The 18,557-nt window shown below is 38.3% G+C and overlaps 1 protein-coding gene across 9 annotated transcripts in view; it reads right to left on the bottom strand.

Annotated features, from left to right (window-relative positions):
- Positions 1 to 18,557, bottom strand: part of CASK (peripheral plasma membrane protein CASK) — a 322,381-nt gene that overhangs the window by 62,387 nt on the left and 241,437 nt on the right. For all 9 annotated transcript variants that reach the window (XM_086977513.1, XM_086977510.1, XM_086977511.1 and 6 more), the window contains one exon: positions 11,615 to 11,701. In XM_086977513.1, coding sequence (XP_086833639.1) covers positions 11,615 to 11,701 — 87 coding nt within the window. The remainder of the gene's footprint in view (positions 1 to 11,614; positions 11,702 to 18,557) is intronic.

The raw sequence follows: 18,557 nt of genomic DNA, 5'->3' as shown, positions 1-18,557 counted from the left end.
CGTGCCTCTGTGTTTTTTGTGTTTTGGAGTTGGCCCAACCTTTGTAAACTCATGATACCTTCTATAGCCCTTGTACGTTTACATTTCGTCAATTCCAACATGTCCTTGGTTATGTGCTCGTTTGACAAAGATAGAAAAAATCACTCAACTATACCGGACAATCAGCTACATTCAAAGCGCTCGTCTTCATTTTTCATCAGGCAGGTACGTAGGGACACTTTTGGAATAGGTAGGGGTACGATTATAACTGGTTTGCGTTGTACCGACACTAAATATAAATTTCTAACTACCATATGTATTTACCACGTGACAAACATTATATTTAGACATTTAGTTGATATTTGAACTGCAGGAAAATCTACATAAACGTATAGCATTTTTTCCTATCGCAGATATGCAAAATGATCACCGTTCCAGTTAGTACACTACTGATAACGGCGAACTATTTATTGATAGTCAGATTTCAGCAAGCATTTAATTTGGTTCTCTTATAGGAGGTAAAACCTGCCAAGGTCCATTCCGAGCGAGGAAAAACAGATTCTTGCAGTAAATTCAACTAATTTATACCAGTGACTGTACTATCAAAACAAAATGGTCCGGAAAATAGCACCATCCTGTCACGTTTGGTAAATTTATATGGTGTTTCAGCGTATTAACACGTCGCGATAATTTGGATTATTTATGCCATTTAATTTCAATGTAGCTACTTCGTTCCGATCAATCTTTCTTGAAACTGGTGGTTCATGTTTTCATTTCCTCAAATAGAGCTTGCAAATTTCTTTTCGTCAGCCTTGCTGATAATCTGTATTATTACTTAAAACGTCTAATAAGACGTAGATTTGCTGACGCTAAATTCACAGCTTAATTGTTTTTTAGATTTGCAAAATGTGTTGCTATAATTTTCTAGTGTCTGATGATTCTAGACTGATGAACGTCGTTGATAGTCTTACTTTTCCAGAGCGTCATCTATAAACACCCCTTTTTATTTGTTTGTGTTTTTTTAACAGACCTACGAAGTTGCAGGGGAACCATACAGTTAGCTATTAGTTTTAATAATAAAGATATCGTTTTTAATTCTTTATTTCTCTGATCATTAGTGCATTAATAACCATCAGTGCATTAATAATAAAGGCTAAGGTTTGAACCAACCTATTTATCAGAAACTGAATTTTAACACATATTAGTCACCTAGACCACCCCATTTCTTTTAATTCTAAGTCGAGTGAGACCTGTCTAAAACTTTTTGGTTACGATTTTATCACGCTGCACTTTCAATAACATTCTGAAATGTTTAATTGAAATACATTTCTTCATTTAATCATACGTACTGTGCTGTAATACTGTAAGCAAGTCCTCTCGTATATGCACGAGAAAATTACTTAAACTTAATTAAAAAACTTACTAAAGGCTAAAATAAACTTGTGGCTATAATAAATAATGTGTACATGGTAAGGGGTGAATACAATATACGCTGCTTACCTAATTTCAAATGAAGATCACAGCACATTGAACAAATGTGGTACTATAAAAAATGTTTGCTTTTCCGAGTGTGTCACTCAGAGCTAAAGTTGCATCAACAAACTTTCCGATATGATATTCAAACGACGCTAAAGTTAGGCGCTTAAAATTAAGAAATAATAAATGAGTAAGCAGCCCTTCAATCAGCATCATATGTAGCGAATGTTGTCAGTAATCTACTGCACATAATTAAGTACTTCGAGTTTTATGTCTAGTACTTTTTTGCCTTACCGGGAACGACGTGTGCCTACCTGATTTCGAATATAGACCATCTCACGCGTCCAAGGTTTAGTACCTGCTTAGAGTGTCTTCTCTTTAAGCTGCTTCAATGTATTTGATTACTTGCTACTTTTTGGGGGGTGATATCAAAGTAATGCAGCGATCCCATCAGGCGTTTGACTTTCGTCTAGTTTTAAGAAAAAAAAAAAATAGCCATATTCACAGTGTAGACATGTGCGGAATAACTTCTCTGAGAGGTGTGAAGCTATTGCAGTTCTGTGAAGAATTCTGCACTTGCTGTAGTACCCTTTGGCGATACTGAAAAGTCCCTTATAGTTCGATCTGCTTTATCTTGGCCTTTATCTTTGACAAAAAGTAGGAGATCTCTTTGATGCATTTCAGCTTTTGCAAGAAGAATGTAATCTCAGAAGCTTCGAGCTCTGAGCGAACAGAACTATCTGCCATCTCCTGGTGAGAGTGGGGATGCTTCCTTCATACCGATTCACGCTTTGCGCTTGTAAAATTTTCACCCAATCGAAGACACTTTTACAGCCGCAACGAACGAGATAGATAGGTTAAACGTAGTCATTTCCAACATCAGTTCCGAAGCTGTCCACATGGCTGCACTGAGACGTAAGACGAAATAGAATTAGATTAGAACACATGATCGCAGGATTCCCTAAGAGCTACATCTTTTACGTCTGGCATTCAACCCGTTAGGGATTGCCTCAAATGGTTAGCTTCCAGCACAAAACGAAGTGTGTCTGCGGCTGAATCCGAACCTAGACTACCAGGTGTCCGTAAGTTCAATGATCAAACATGTTACCGTTGCTCTATCATGGAGAGTTCCTCTCTAGTAATTACTTGTCAAGTTCCCACATGAAATACATACATAACGTTAGATTTTCCTGCGACCGCCAAATTCTTTCTTTTTTTTTCTTGTGCTGCAAATTAAAACGCGGACGTAGGTAATCAGATAAAATGTAGCGTTGTACGTATGTGTACATGGGGATTCGCGTTCAGTCGACATGTTTGTAATCGGCTTCCAGTATTATCTGACTTCAATAAACATTAGATAATACCCATTGGAAATAAAAGTATGGCATAGTCGATCGAATGCATAGTTGGTATACTTAAAAAACGCAGCATGAAAGACGCTTAGCCTTGCTTAGAACAGATTCCTTTCAGTCAACTAAAAAGGGATTTCACAGACAGCCATAGTGGTCTTATAGCATGAATATGCGGTCAACAGAGTACTGACCCATTACGAGACGAAGGAGGGCCAAGAGCAATGTACACACAAGCCCCCGTCTTGCTTGCAAGTACTGACAAGGAGAAAAAAGGCAATGTATATATATATATATATATATATATTTTTTTTTTTTTTTATTTCTCAAGAATGAGCGGCTGAGCTAATATTGCATTTTGCTTGTATAAAACCCAGACTAGAGCTTGGGGCAGGCATCTATATCATTAAATAAAAATAAATATACGCAAAATTACATCTGTTTTTTTGCTTTGCATTGCTTTATCCACATAACCTTTTCTCCTGAACTTATCTAATTATATTGTAAGTCTTTCTCCCAGTTCTCCTTGCCAGCATGAATGAGCGCAAGCCTTCGTCTTGCAAAAATAAGTAGAAAAGAGGAAAGAATAATGGAGGAAAACGCTGGCGGTCGACCAGCATGGACTATGTTCTGTCATGAATAGTATAGGACTACACTTCTACACCACCTAAATGGCAGCGTACTTTATACCTACACGCGAGTTAGCAGAGTATACATCTGTAAATGAAAACGGATGTGAAGGTTGTTTACCAGGAAAGGAAGTGACGACTGGGACAGTTACAACGGTTTGTGAGTCTCCGTCTCAGTTCGTGACAGCGTAGCGTCAGCATCAATGTCTGGGCGGCTGCAAGATCCTCCTAGTTAAACTCGTCTTCTTTAAAAAAAATTCCCCATCGTTTAGAAAATCTGCAAACCCTTTTCTTTGCTCATCCTCAGCCGCCTTTGCGCGCTTAATTGCCCAACCTCTTCCCGTTTTTCCAGAATAAAGTTTAAAATGACTGTTATGTCCGTCCCGGTGAAGAAATGGTGGTTACAGCCAAAAGTCACCGCCATAACACCAGATCTCCTAACGCAAATGCGCATGGCATAGGCGAGCGCAACCCATACTAATTTAAATGATATTTCTCTCTGCTTCACGGCCGGTTAGGGCGTTAGTCTTGAGACTTGCAAATGCGAAGGAGGAACGGCGGCGTCGCAGGCCGATTAGGCTTAAAGGTATCATCGGAAAGCAATCGAACTTGAAAACGTTCACTAAGCATGATCCAATATGGGTCAACATAGTGAAGCTGTAAACTGGTAAACTTAAACATAACAGAGCCAAACAATTCAGTATTGCAGTGTTCCACCGATATTGCTATTGTAGAAACGAGATACCTTCCTTTGGCTCTCTCTCTTACTAACTTACGCCACAACTGCGATGCGTTGAGAACTAATGACGGGCGTTGCTATTAATGACACTTGATCAGTCAATGACATCGAGATGAGACATAAGCGTTTCGTCATACAACAAGCGTAGTCTTCTAGTAACTTTAACAAAGCCACCTTACTCATGGACAGTCCATTTCAGCATTATGATGTGTTACAGCTGATTAGTCTAACAAAGTACCTATCTACCTTGTTGTGTAAAGGGGGCTGACTGATTTAAATTGTCACGACACATTAGCGTAATAGTTGCCTCAGCGGCCTAGCATTTTGCGGCGTAGAAAGTAGCTGACATAACATCGCAGAAAGCGTGGAACGAAAGTACTCGACGTCACCCAGCTAGTACGACGCCAAAATGTTAAAATTCGTCGTCAGTGTTTGTACGGTCTTTTATAGCTACTTCTATTGTGCAATAGGAGTGCGGCCGTAGAAAGGCGGCTACAGAAATCTTAATTTTTGGGTACACTCGCTTAGTTTCAACATTGCGTTCGTCTAACAGTAGTGTTCCATCTTGGAGGCAAAGAATATGGAGTCTTTTCCTAGATTTCTAAAGTATGGAGGAAGGATATAAATATTTCTGCATTTATTTGTCTGGTGATAGACACTACTTCCTGCGGCTCAACATTGTTGCGTGTTTAAATCCAAGTAAAAGACACTATTCTTCTTTGCCTCGACTCCAAAAATTTTCGCATTCGTTTTCCACTCCATGTTTCATCTGGTCTTAGGCTTGTCATTGGCTGAGTGCAAAAAAATTATATCTAGCATTTCACGGATCGGTGACCACCGTTCGGCCATTTGTACCTTGAAGGCTTATACAGCATCATTTTAACTCACCTATATTCCTTATATTCTTTTCCGCATGTGTACGCAGTACGTCGGACGCAGGACAACATAATACTGTTTTAAACAGAAATACCATTCTGATGTGTGGTTCGAAGTGAAATATTGTTTTAATTAGATCTATACATACTCACAAATTGTTAAAGGCGCTTACATTCGAAGACCAATTCCACGAGCCACTGTCAGTATCGCAACTTCCTTCCAATGATAATACAACGCCACATATCTAGAACATCTCAAAATTTTTTGGGGATTTACCTGTCACCTGATGTATGTATGTATGATGTACGCATACATTCTCTAGGTAAGCTCGCGTACAATTTCTGGCGTTACTTGATCTTTCTCGCTGGCCTCAACCCCATTCAACAGTGCAGTTCTTTACCTGTACCTACCTTCTCTTTGTACATAAATATCTTTCTAATTTGCTTTCCAGTCTATTGGTATTGGTATTGGCTGTGTTTTTCCCTTCAAAACTCTCGACATAGGTCATCCCGGCCGTCGCTTGTCGTGTTAGCGTTTTTGTGGTGGAAATGCACCCCAACTAGTCACGGCAGCACCCAGCTCTGTGCCGTTGCCTTCCAGTCGATCACTGGGCCTTTTTCGTGCGCGCCTTCTCTTAAGCATCGACATTGTTTAGTTGGACTGTTTGTACTCGTCACTCAGATTGAGCACGCACGACGCACGGCTCCACTGTGCCGATATCTGTGCTAGCAGGTGAAAATTCACAACGGAAATGAACGGAAGACCCAAGAGTATCAACACTAAAAAAGATAGAATCTGTGCAACAGCTTCCTCAATCGTTGTTTCGCCTGTTGTCGTGGGTCTCGTTTGCCCTTAGAGAGAAAAAATGAGCTTTCAAAAATATTCTGTGTATTCAGTTCATATACTAACAACGCGACAAGGCACCGTTGATATGTACTTTTTCCTCACATTTTTAATAAAATGTTTGTTCGTTTCCACTGACGGACTCATCACTGCGGCCATAGTGGCTTAAACGCAACGAGCTCAATAAGTGCTATGAAAACACTGGTTTTTGAAAATAAATCCAAAATCACAAATTAATTCCAATTATAAATACCCTTGCTTTATACACACGTTATGTAGATGCATACAAGCATTGGGGGATTTGAAACATCGATTCACTGGATTTGACATTCAGGCACTGGCTCTTTGCTGGCTGAATTACGGTTATAAAATTTTGGATTTGAAAACTATCATGTGCTTGCCTTGAAAACGAAAAAATTGAACCCAAAAGATAGGATAAACTAAGTTAATCACAAGTGATTAGTAAGCAGATTTGAAAAATATTAGAAATAATTAGAAGCAGAGTCTGTAAGCAGTCGTTTGCAGGATTGACAACGAATGGTTTCCTTCTTCGGGGCTTTGAAACCTCTTAGTAAAGGCAGAGTTAATTTAAAGATAGAAATGCCCAATGTAAATCGGGTATTTTGTTCTTAGCTAAAAAAAAAAGTCTAATAATTTTCTACTACGTAACAGGGCCATCAAAAAAAAATGAGCGCAATTATGATCTGCCAGAAACTTGATGCCAAAATAACGAAGATACAAAATTAAAGAAGGCTTCAACAGGAAACATGAAGAGATCTAAGAGTGGTACAACTTTCCATGTGCTAGGATCAACAGCCTCGAGCTTATCTCAGTAAACTAGCTATTGTAGATAGCACATGGAGGCGAAGCATAACGCCCAAGGAAGATTACGGCTTCAACCACTAGCGATTCTCTTCAAATTCGACAAAAACGACAAACCATACACATACATATTGTTAGCCTGGTACGACGGGAACGATATTGGGGCCGTACAACCAGCCACTCAAATACAGAGTCCAAAATAATGTGGAGAGATTATTCGATGTTTTTAGTTGTGAGAAGAACGGAACTACGTAATGTCGCCGAGAAAAGTTAAAAGAACTCAAAAGGAAAATCGAATCAGGCCTGCACAGGATCTATCGGTCGTCCATAGTGTTGTTGAACATAGAAAGTAGAGAACCTCAAGATACTTCTTAGGAAATTTAAACTTTCAATGTTGACTACCAGCTGACTTTGTACAATTCATTTTGTAGTTTTAATCATTGCTGAAAGCTTTTAATAATCAATAAAATGAACATGAAGTCGGATTCAGCATAGTATTGCTTTGTTACTAGCTACTGCTCAAGTCCAATATCGGCAATTATCACCAGCAATTATATTATGAAAGGCCATATTTTTTTTTATTTTAAAGGACGTTTCAAAGGGAATTAATTGTCGTCCTGACCTTTGGCTTATTACTACTTTTTTGGTCTTATTTATTAGTTTATTTTTACAACGAATAAAATGCGCTTTTCAAATACATCGAAGCCAGCTACTGAATCTACAATATAGTCACTACTCGTGATAATGTTACCATGTCTGAGTATTATAAACTGTGCCATAATTATCCATGGTATTTTTTCGTAAGAGATATCGTTGGTAACGGGAACTAGGTCGAACTATTATTGTCCACGAAGCTGGACTGTTGCGCCGCTTCGAACAGGTTAATTTAGTATATATATCCGAGTGTATGTGAGTCCGTGTACGCAGTACACTGAAGGACCACATCCGAAACGCTATAGCCCTATATAATTGATTTACCGCTGGTAAATAAAGCAAACAAACATTTATTTTCCTTTGAATAGGCGTGACATTTATTTAAAGCTGCAACTAGACCAGCAATGCTTTGAAATGTACTTCTGGCAGCTCTTTCGAGTTCCGCGTAGTTGTTATTTCACACGTTTGCGTCTGACGCCCAGGAACCCCATCTGTGATATTCTTGCGACCTATACATCAGACTTCTTAGCTATAAAAGTGTTCAGCCATAATATAAATAATGACAGTTTTTCAACGTTTTCCATTTTCTCTATATTTAATGCTTCTTTATTTCTACATGCTACCGAAGAGTGATCCCTCCTTCAGAAAACTGCTGTAATAACGCAGTGAATCGTCTTTTGGCCTCAGATTCTTTATTTCGCATTCGTTCGAAATCTATTGCACACTGGCCCGAAATATCCATGCTGCGTACAGCGAGGACCGCCTGAAGGGAACTGTTAAGTTTAACTATAGAATCTTGGCTCTGGGGGATATAGGGAGGACGGATCTATCACAATCAATATTTGCTTAAGGCTATCGTTGAAGGCAGCTGGTGAGGCGAAAAACAAAAAATACTATTAGAATGCTAAAGACTCTTCTATTATAAGGCTAAATGGCTTTCTTTTTAAGTTTTTGAGAAAATATCAATAAAAAACGCTTATGCCATTAGGCTATATAGCTCAAACAGGTGTATCTGTGTATGTATGTATAGCGTCACGGATGGGGCTATATGGGCCCCTAATGATTTCGCGCAAAGAAATCAGTCGTTTAACAAAACTAATGAGAAAATGCTTTTCTTCTTAAAAAGGGCTGTGTTTAGGGGGTGGAGAATCCAACGCTCTATAATAATTTATTACAAAGTTCGACAGATAATAATTTTCCTACAATATGTCTGCAGGAAGAACAATATGTCTGTATGAAACAGGGTTTTGAGTGGCTTAGCACTTTTTCAAAACTAACTTAACTGGACTGAAGCCTCGACAACTATCGTTGTTATGTATGGCTGCAGTACAAGTAATCATCTATCGTAAATTTCGAGTTACGATGATTATTATTTGCCATATGTGTAGATATCGATAATATTGCTTTTTCTTAACGGAGCTTTATGGCGATAAAGTCGTAACTACTTTGTTCAAAAACAACTGCATGTGGCATACCATTGATAACAACGATATGCGGGTGCATAATTACTACGCCTTTACATATATTCTGAACACACTTAATTTTTTCAATTTATTTGTAAATTTTACAGCATCCGATTTCACATATCTCAAAATGCAAAAAATAATAATATAACTCAAGGCAGTGAATTGTATAAAACGTAACTTGATTTCAATTTGCCTTTAGGCATATAATTTCAATAAAATATTCCTGAGATTGGGTAAAGCACACAAAGGAAGACGACTTCTCTCTTCGGCCAATACTAAACACGCAGCCACAAAAACAGTTTTTGAGCACAGTTGTTACGAGTGACAGAAGGTAGTCTCCACTTGTTGACATGACGTAGTTTGGGACACATTTCTAAACTTTAAGTTGACCGGATCACCATTAAAAAAAAAAGACTTCATCGTGACTTTACGGCTAACAGCGCCTAATGAGACTGGAAGGATGTACACTGGGAACTGCTTAACAATAAAGTCAACAAGGATCCATATAACCCAGTTGCATCTAGTGAGCGAGGCTGATAGACAAATTGAAGCCATCTCACAGTATTCACAAGACCCAGCGCCGACGCATCACCACTTTTTCCGATTACCGGCCAGTATAATTCGTACTAAGGGCTTCAAATACTAGCTAGGGTATTTCTCTCACACCAGACCTGCATATTTTTGGCCCAACGGAATAAATTGGTTGAGAGATAGTAGACGTTCGTAGAAAGTGGCGTCAAGACATAGCAAATTACTTCGGAAAGAACTTGAGAATTTTTGCTAAGTATTAGCTGTTTATGTTACAATCTAATACAGTGCCTCATAAAATTTTAGAAGAAGGGATAAACGTATCTTATGTAGAAATAAGTTACACCTATACGGATTTATTGTCTGTTTAGTGCTAAAGCTACGTTACTAAATCTTTAAATCAAATTTGTGATTAACCTTCCGAGTATACAAAGGTAACTGTTGGCTTTTGGAGAGCCACATTGTCTACACAGTCATTTCGAACACTTTCGGACGTCCTTAAAGGGTATGTTAAGAAATGTCAGGAAATATCCGAAGACCTAGTGTCAGTCCCTGCACATAGACGGGCAGTGGGACTCCATTTGGATGTGCGGTGTAGTTTCCACCGTCGAGCCACGTATTCGGTTTACAACTAGTCGAATATTATGGAAAACGGCGGGTCCACGATTGGTGTAGAGGGAAAGTAGCGCACAAAGGGAATGTAGTGAAGACGTCAGAATAGCGGGCGACTATGATGCCTTTATTCCATTTTTTGAAAAAGTAGACAAAGTCCTTGGGGAACGATCCAGACAATAGAGTGCAACACTACAAAGCGTCCAGCAAAAAGTGCGCAAAGGCACGAGCAGTAGCACTTATCGTGGTACAAACAAAACGTATACTCTTCCAGGCTTCTAAAAAGTACTCACTATTTGTCTCGTTCACTTCATAGTCTAAGCACTGCGCCCACTTCGACGCATGGTGATATGATTATTGTTATATATGTAGCTAGGAATGAGATCAAATTTAAATAAAATGTTTGTGTCTATTATTAGCTGTTAACATAAGCCGTCCCAAGCTGTTCCGGGTTCGCATGTTGAAGCCCAACTTAGTTAAGTAAAATGCTGCTCATATAAGGAAATCATGTACCGTAATCTGCTGTTTAATTAAAATATAAACATGCCTCAGCTGCAGAGAGAACATTAGGTAAAGAATCTGGGTGAGTCTGTTCGCGTCTTGAGGGCGAACGCAGCCTACCGCGGCTCAGGCATCAAAGGTTACTCTAATGCATCACTACTGTTTATTCATTAGTTGTTTTTTAGTTTTAACAAATGCAGTTATCTGATATAGAACTTTCCATATTATCTTCTTTTAGACAGTGTCCTTCGTTCCTGTATACAGCTTCGCAATGTAAGAAAGACACACGTAAGCAACGATGTACAAATGAGAAAGGCACAAATAAATACTATAAATATTTATATAACTACCTCACTATTTTTTTATACAACTTAGGTACCTTAGTTAGTATCTACGCCTATATCGATTTTTTTAGCTTTGCTTTTCATAATTACACTGCTTTTAAGAGCAAGAAAAAATATATTTACGCATTCCCTGTTAAGTGGTGCATCAAATTTTTTATGGGACAGAGGAACGACAAACCAACCTAAACTGCTTCTTACATCAATCCATTTTAATTTTATCTGTTGTTAAAAATTGTTTAGGTACAGGATTCGTACGAGTAGCAGTAACAAATCAAATATAAGCTACCGAAATATACAAACTTTTTTTGTATGGATTTTTTTTGCATACGTTCTCGATAAATTTTATATCAGAAATGGATTAAGAATCATTAGAAAGCAAACGTCCCATGAATTGAGGTTTAATATACTGGTGAAGCTTTTAAGAGTTAGTCAAATGAGCTACATAAGGAATTAAACCAATTTGTTTTAAACTGTGGTCTTAATTTATACTCTGACTGTAAAGACAGACTTCAACGATCCGAAAGGACTAAACTCGTTATGTAGAGCTGATCTACGGGAAGCACGAGACAAGCTTCTCTATAACTTACTTGCAATCCTTGCAGTTAATACAATTATCAGCAAAGCAACACTATAATAGTCATCAATGACGTTATCAGTATATCGTTCTTAGATCAGCTGTTTTCAGAGCGACCGCGGTCGATCGAAAACACTATGTTCACATTTAGCATTTCGTAAACCATTTATGCTATCATTTATCTACAGAAATATGCTTACTGCACCTTACGAGACAACTCACTCTGAGGTACGGCTTGGAGAGGATGCTGTGGAGTTCTTCCATTTCCGGAGTTAAACCCAACGGGGTCTCTTCGATCCATTCTGCGATCTGCAATTGTAAAGGAGGTGCAACATTATAACATACGTGGTGGACCATTTACTTCATTAAGGTTAGGCATGTTATTTTTGTGTGACACATATCATCACACACACATTGTCATGAACTACCGTTACAGAAAGCATTCAAGGTTCGAAAGATCTTTCAAACCTTGTAGGTAACCGTGCTGTGCCGAAGCGTACTGCATAAACCTTCTATTTTTTAGTTTTTCATTTATGTAAATTATATTTTAAATACGTCGAAATGCTTTAATTTTATTTCACGGATTGGTGAACCACATGTGGAATATGGATCCCTGTGAAATACCATTAATTACCTTAAAACAATAAATTGATTCAACCTCAAAGAATTCAACAATATCCGCTTTTTAGAACAGAGAACAGACCACCCGTCTCAGAGGGACAACGTCTAGACTGTTGTTTTCATAACAGCTGCTGCTGCAGTTTCTGTCACTAGATTACTGGTCGACCGTAGCTTAACTTCGCTTTGCGTGACCTCTGGCCTCTTTATTCAGCCAAGCGAAGTATTAGCGTCTATTACTTATAGCGCAGCGTCTATTACCGAATTACCACTCTAGCGTATTGTCACTTCTTGCTATCCAATACCACCGCTCTTAGAACCATATTCTCCCTGTCGTCTTGCCCCTTTTGCTGCTTCGCTATCGCTGTGTGGCGAGGCGACTCGGGTGTTCACCAGGCCACTACAGAGGTTTGTTGTTTGCATCACTACACGCCTGCCATACAAATCTCCGCCATATAATAGTCTCAGAATAACTCCAGCCATCGTAAACGTTTACGAGACAATTTCAAATAATCCGGTTTTCACTCACAGCAGCCTTCAATTGCCCAGTTTTTCTACCTAAAGAACCCACAATATCCGCCTATAAGCAGTAACGCCCCATCCCTATCAACTTAAAAAGTTTTATTCGATTCCGCTTCCATCTTATCTTTCCCTGTTGCTCATGTCATGAACACAACTCAGGTAAAGCAGACGAAAGGGTACTGACTTTTTTATGGCCCGTTTAAGAGGTAGATGAGCTTGCGTACTACGTATGTCAACCGGCAACTGGGGAAACATTTGACCCATCACTATTAGACGTGATTTATCTCCTTAGTCGTTAAATAGTAGGTAACTGAAGGTACTTCTGCTGATACGTTTATGTAGTACAAAATATAAACACATTGATGCTACAGGCTTAACGTTTAATTGAAAAAACGAAATGTATCAATTCAGTTACGGTAGGAACCGCTCAAGGGTTCTGCTGTAAAATAATGACCAGAGCAGGTCTTGTATTGCTCCAAAAAGCCAAAACACCCTGATTAAAGATGAAACATTGCCTGCAATATTGCAAGCTGCATGCCTGTATTAGTCTCTGTAGTTTGGAACAGCTGTAATATACGAGGTAATGGACGAAGACCTAGCTTGAATACTCGCCTACGTTGGCAATAAAGTTTTATGAAAACCTTAAACCCACAGACTTTTTGATAAATTCTCAAGCTTCTTTTATATCGTTTAATCTTCGCAGTGCCTGCAGCGGATTTATAATCTCCAGCAGGAACTCTTTCGTTAAAAAAAGTTCACATTATGCGCTTATTGAGCAGTTGCTTTTATTAACATAAAAACTGCCTGTATGTTGAAAATTAGTTTTCACCTTGCCACAGGCAGTTTCATCAATTACGGACATTAGGTTGTTCAAAAAATAACGGCGACAGCTTTCTATAGCCTTCACTCCGTACATGGAAGATATTTCCAAGGTTGTTTCAAAGCGTTTTGATATTGGTGGGAACTCCGTGTTGCGAATTCACTACTTTTCCGTCTTTAGAATCACGACTCGAGGTAAAATTTCGTGCTCCGAGCGAAACAATGACGAAAGAGCTTCTGAGGACATGACGCTCACTCGTTGTCAAAGAAAATATAAAAAACGAAGCAATAAACAGAAACTTTACAACTTCCCAGATAGCTGAGTATTCATTGTAGTGGTAAACATATTTTACGGAAGTTCCGGTGTTTCCATAATTCGTTGGTTTAAAGACCTTACTGTACATCAAACAACGCGAGTTATACTTCCAACGTCAGCTAAGGAGTGCACGCACGTTCAATCTGAATAAATCTCTGGCACACGGGATCCTTATACTGAATGGAAATACAACTTGTGAATGTTGAAATTGTACACATACACGTTATTTTAAGTGTTCGTCAGCCTATAAATGACTACAACCAAGAAAGCGCTATTGCAACACTTCGTTAGGTCAAGCAGCACATCGCATAAAGTCCATGAGCAGCGTGGCCCGGGTGCCTCATGTACGTTTCTTTGAGCGCGTTGCCATAGTAACCGCAAACGTCGTTCGAACGCTGATAAATAAAGGTCATTATAACATATGGTTATATTTTCTAGTAAGTGAAATCCTTGAAACTGCACCTGAGAGGTGATTCCGAGGATTTTGTCACACATAAGCATAGCAATATTTGAAAAGTATGACTTTTTCCTGAAAGAAGGAAACACGGTTCACGGAAACAAACTTGGAGGAACAGACAAACAAAGTGTGTGTGTTGTTATCGACGCTTCTAGTTTGTATCCCGTAATTGTTAATCTTGCAGATAGAGATGTCTGGTTTTCTTGGACGACCATGATTTAGCGGCTGTCGACAAACTGTCGGTGTACTCTAGATTTTCGCAACGAGAATCAGTAGGAAGGCGGCCAGGACTGCAATAACATGCTCGTTTTATCCTAAAAGCGCCGCCGCCTTTCAGTGAACTCTTTTGAAGGCCAACGTTTGGCTTCTTCGTAGTGTGTCCTTAAACTAGAAACGAAACGTCTTAGTAGGTCCGAGCAGCCGAATAAAGTCTTCAATGCTCCCCGTTGTCCATATATCATACCTACACTCAATATATTTTTAAGTGTAATTTTTGAGTACTGGAGGTTCGGTTTTTTTTTTTTTTACTAGAATACCAAATGATATTGCATAGAACAAACTGCTTTCACCTAGGCAGATGTCGTTGCGATAATAAATTGTTCTCAAAAAAAAAGCGCGTTTCACTTCACACTCGGCTGGTTCTCAGCTAATCAGCAGTGAAGACTGTTTCAAATATTTAGAAGCGAGGCATCATCACATGGACTGCGATTACCACCAATTCTCCTCCTTCACACATCTCTACTTTTCTGTCATTGAATCCGTTGATGCACTACTATCCAATGAATTTTAGCGTAAATATCTATAATCTATATTCAATGAAACTATAAAAATAAGGTATATGTTTCATCATGGATCATTATTGGGCGAATCATGTAGCAAAAAAGAAAACAGTCAATATGACGTTTAATTCACCTAGAGTAATTAATACGTTATAATAATAATAGTTTGGTGTGAGATCTGGTAGGACGTAGATATATGCATGAATATACGTACGTTGTAATTATAAAAACGCAGTTGGAAAGGGATTCCTATGTATCGACAAAGTAGGAGTGGTCAGAAACAAAGCAAACAATATTTTTTATCTCATGTTCTTATAATATACTTGCACTAGTATCTACATTGACTGCAGGTTTTTTAGATTCTGAGATACGTAATCTTAAGGGTAAGCGTCTTTTTGTATAAAATTTGATGATTTAACTATGTAATTCCAAAAGTAATGAACAAAAACTGGGCCACTGTCAACTATGCAGACGAGCATGTTTAGCATTTTTAGAAAAATGTGAGAAATCACTTTAGAACCTTTAACTCATTGGCGCATACTTCTATGTGGGCAGCTTCGCACGAGATACTGAAAATTTGAGTTTCATTACCTTTTTGTACTTCACCGATATATACAGAACATTTTACGGAACCTTTTGAATCGATATCTGCTAATGCAAGACGACCGCATAGGTGCGGCGTGGTAAAAAACAGTATGGTGACTAGTGCGTCGAGTTGACGAACTGGCAGTATGGCCCAAGTGCTCTCCTAAAAGCAAAAGCCGTATAGCATTGTTCAACAGGACGACGTAATATCAAAATCAAAGGAACGCAAGAGGTGGCCCACCTAAAGTATTGATATAGAGAAATTGCGCCGTTTCGGAAATGGTCTTCCGGATCGTTAATAGTCCTCTAGCCGTCAATACTGTTTGGTTGTGGGCGGATTGCTCGTTCAACTGACCAGCGACAAAACAATTTCTCCTTTGACTCCTTAACCATTGGACTGGAGAAAGGCTAGCCCACAAAGTTGCAACAAAACAGAACCCAAGTCAAAAAAAACATGTAAGAACCCAGTTAAAAAGAATGTTCCAAGTAATTGAAACCTGGCGAAAGTCTTGGGTGTCATTTGCTTTTCTATATCTATAACTAACAAACTTGCAGCCAAGTTTTTGTCCATTACGATGTCGGATTCACGAATGGTACTAGACAAGTGTAATGCGACCCGGTATTTTAATAGTCTTGTATTGTACTCTGGGCTTGTGACATTGTGTTGTTGACCTGTAAATATAAAGTGTTTAATCATTCCCAGCAAGGATGAATAAATTTATTTTGATCGATCATACATTTTCAAAGTAATTTGTCCCTCACTATGAACATATAAGAAATAAATTGTATAAAAAAACCATAAGAATAAGTTTCCTATGTGATCGTTCGGACATGGGTTAAAAAAAGTCCTTAACGAAAGGCTGCCTTATTTTTGGCCCTATTTTTATTGGCTAAAATAAGTCAAACATTCCATTAATGAAATTCACCATCGGTGTATATATCAGTTTATTTGGAATCAAAAAGGCACAACGAAAAATAAAAATGTATGTTGCTTCTCCCTTTTTGTTAACCTATATCTTGAGATCGGTTCCAGTAGCATGAATATATGCAAAACCGAAATGAAACCCTCGGGCGTTGCCTTTCCGATGTAACGTTTGATAATTTCCACAGCAACGGCCTTATTAAAAAATATTGTCCAATCACGGGTTGATGTTTCGGGATGCCTTAACAAATATCTTAATAGTTTACTTGAAAAGATACCTTGTAAGCATAAAGCCATAGCATATAGCTGAGGCCGTAGAAAACATCGTGGTGTTTTATACTACTGACATGGCGGTAAAATTTCAATCCTGGAAGGCGGCTACTGAGCATAGAAGGCTCACAGATGGAATCGTTATCCTATGAAAGGATGAAGAGTGAAAATTAAATCCCATATAATTGTCTATGATATAAAGGTCTGTCATAAACCCATATAATTCGTTTTTTCTTGACGGCCAGTTTGCTAAACCTGATGACGTGGCCCTAGCTTCTGTTTACATATATCTTTTTGCTTGCTGAAGTCAAAACCATATTGTAGCGAGCAATTATAGCGTACTACTGGACGGTTAGGCCATGCGAAGGCACGCTCAAAAGTCATATATTTTTACATGGTAGCCGGCCAGTTATGTGGCATTTAGTTAGTGGAGAATTAGGGGATAAGAAAGTTTTCTTTCTAGACAAAGCAAAATAATAAATTCTAATTGTAAGCTTATGCAGGAGCAGCTACTATTTTCTTTGACTCTGTGCTGCTGAGTTGTACATTCTGAAGAGGGTGATTGTCACCGTAACTAAAGATTGAGCAAAATCTTCTAAAAATAAATAAAAAAATTCTATATAAAAGAAACATTTAACAAATGCTGAGCTAATTAATTCTCTATTTTCGTTTAAACTGCTTTTCAAGTCATTGATGAAACCCATAGCGAACTTGATTCTATCGACTAGTCTCGCTAATTGAACTTTAGCAGATTTTTGATAATTATGATGGCAGGTACATGGAAGGAGATTACGGAACGTGCGATGAGAGACTATTTTTAATTTGTCCTTTCTACAAATTTCTACTTAATTCTAATTAAAATCGATCCTCTACATGATCTAACCCGTAACTTAGTTGAGAATGCCCCGAGTTCCTTACGTTCAACGTTTATAGTTGCTTGGATCAATTTTGGCTACCGATAAAAGCATAAATTTGCCGATTCACGTCCTGCCTGTTTACTCATACAGTAAGTGCAAAATCAGAAATTATCTGGGTCTATTAGTAACTCATAATCTGAGAAAATTTACTTGAAGATATTTGAAAAAGCAAGATTCACTTATAGCTTCCGAATATTTGCGACTATAAGTTGATTCCTCTTTGAAAGGAAATATCGATTGAATCGAAATACGGCATGCTGGATTTGATGTTATTAACTAATAATAGTAGCTATCCTGCGACAATTGTTCGTCTAGCGTTACCCATTTCTTTCCTAGTCGCCGACCGATAACCCGAAGAGCCGACCACATGTCCGACCAATTATAGCGGAACGTCGTTATTCATGGACACGCGGCTGTGATTATAGCATAAGTCTCAACCAAACGGAATACCATGCAAAACCAGTAACTTCGGCAAGATCTACAAACTTTGTTTATGTCGCGAGCAGGACCCTCTCTTTTTCGGTCCCGCTTCACCCTTCCACCGACTAGGACTGAGAGTTAGTTCCTAAAAGTCCTAGGATAGCAGAACTGAAGCATACCTACTGCCTTAATTGTCCTATTTTTCAACGACTAGTAAAACAGCAATAGCAATGATAGTAGCTAGGCGAGTGACTAGACGAAACGTTTCCCGTTGTATTACGATAAATACCTTCTAAATCAAACACCAAAATATACATAAAGAATTAAAAATAATTTACATAGAATAAAAAAATTCGCTAAAAGACAGAATATACGCGGTCATCTTTATAGTGATCTATTATTATTATGTTACATAAATATTTTTCCTCAGATAAAGATGTATAGTGTAACTAAACGTGGCTTAATTTAGTTAATTTTTTAAAAAGTTAAATAAATAAATGACCTCAATATTCAGTTCGTTTTAATCCCTTCATGGCTGGA

This window comes from Varroa destructor, unplaced genomic scaffold (genome assembly GCF_002443255.2).
Source record: "Varroa destructor unplaced genomic scaffold, Vdes_3.0 BEIS01000001.1, whole genome shotgun sequence".
In the NCBI taxonomy this organism is placed as follows: Eukaryota; Metazoa; Arthropoda; class Arachnida; order Mesostigmata; family Varroidae; genus Varroa; species Varroa destructor.
The sequence above is the reverse complement of the archived record's forward strand: the minus strand, read 5'-3'. Positions and strand labels throughout refer to the sequence as shown.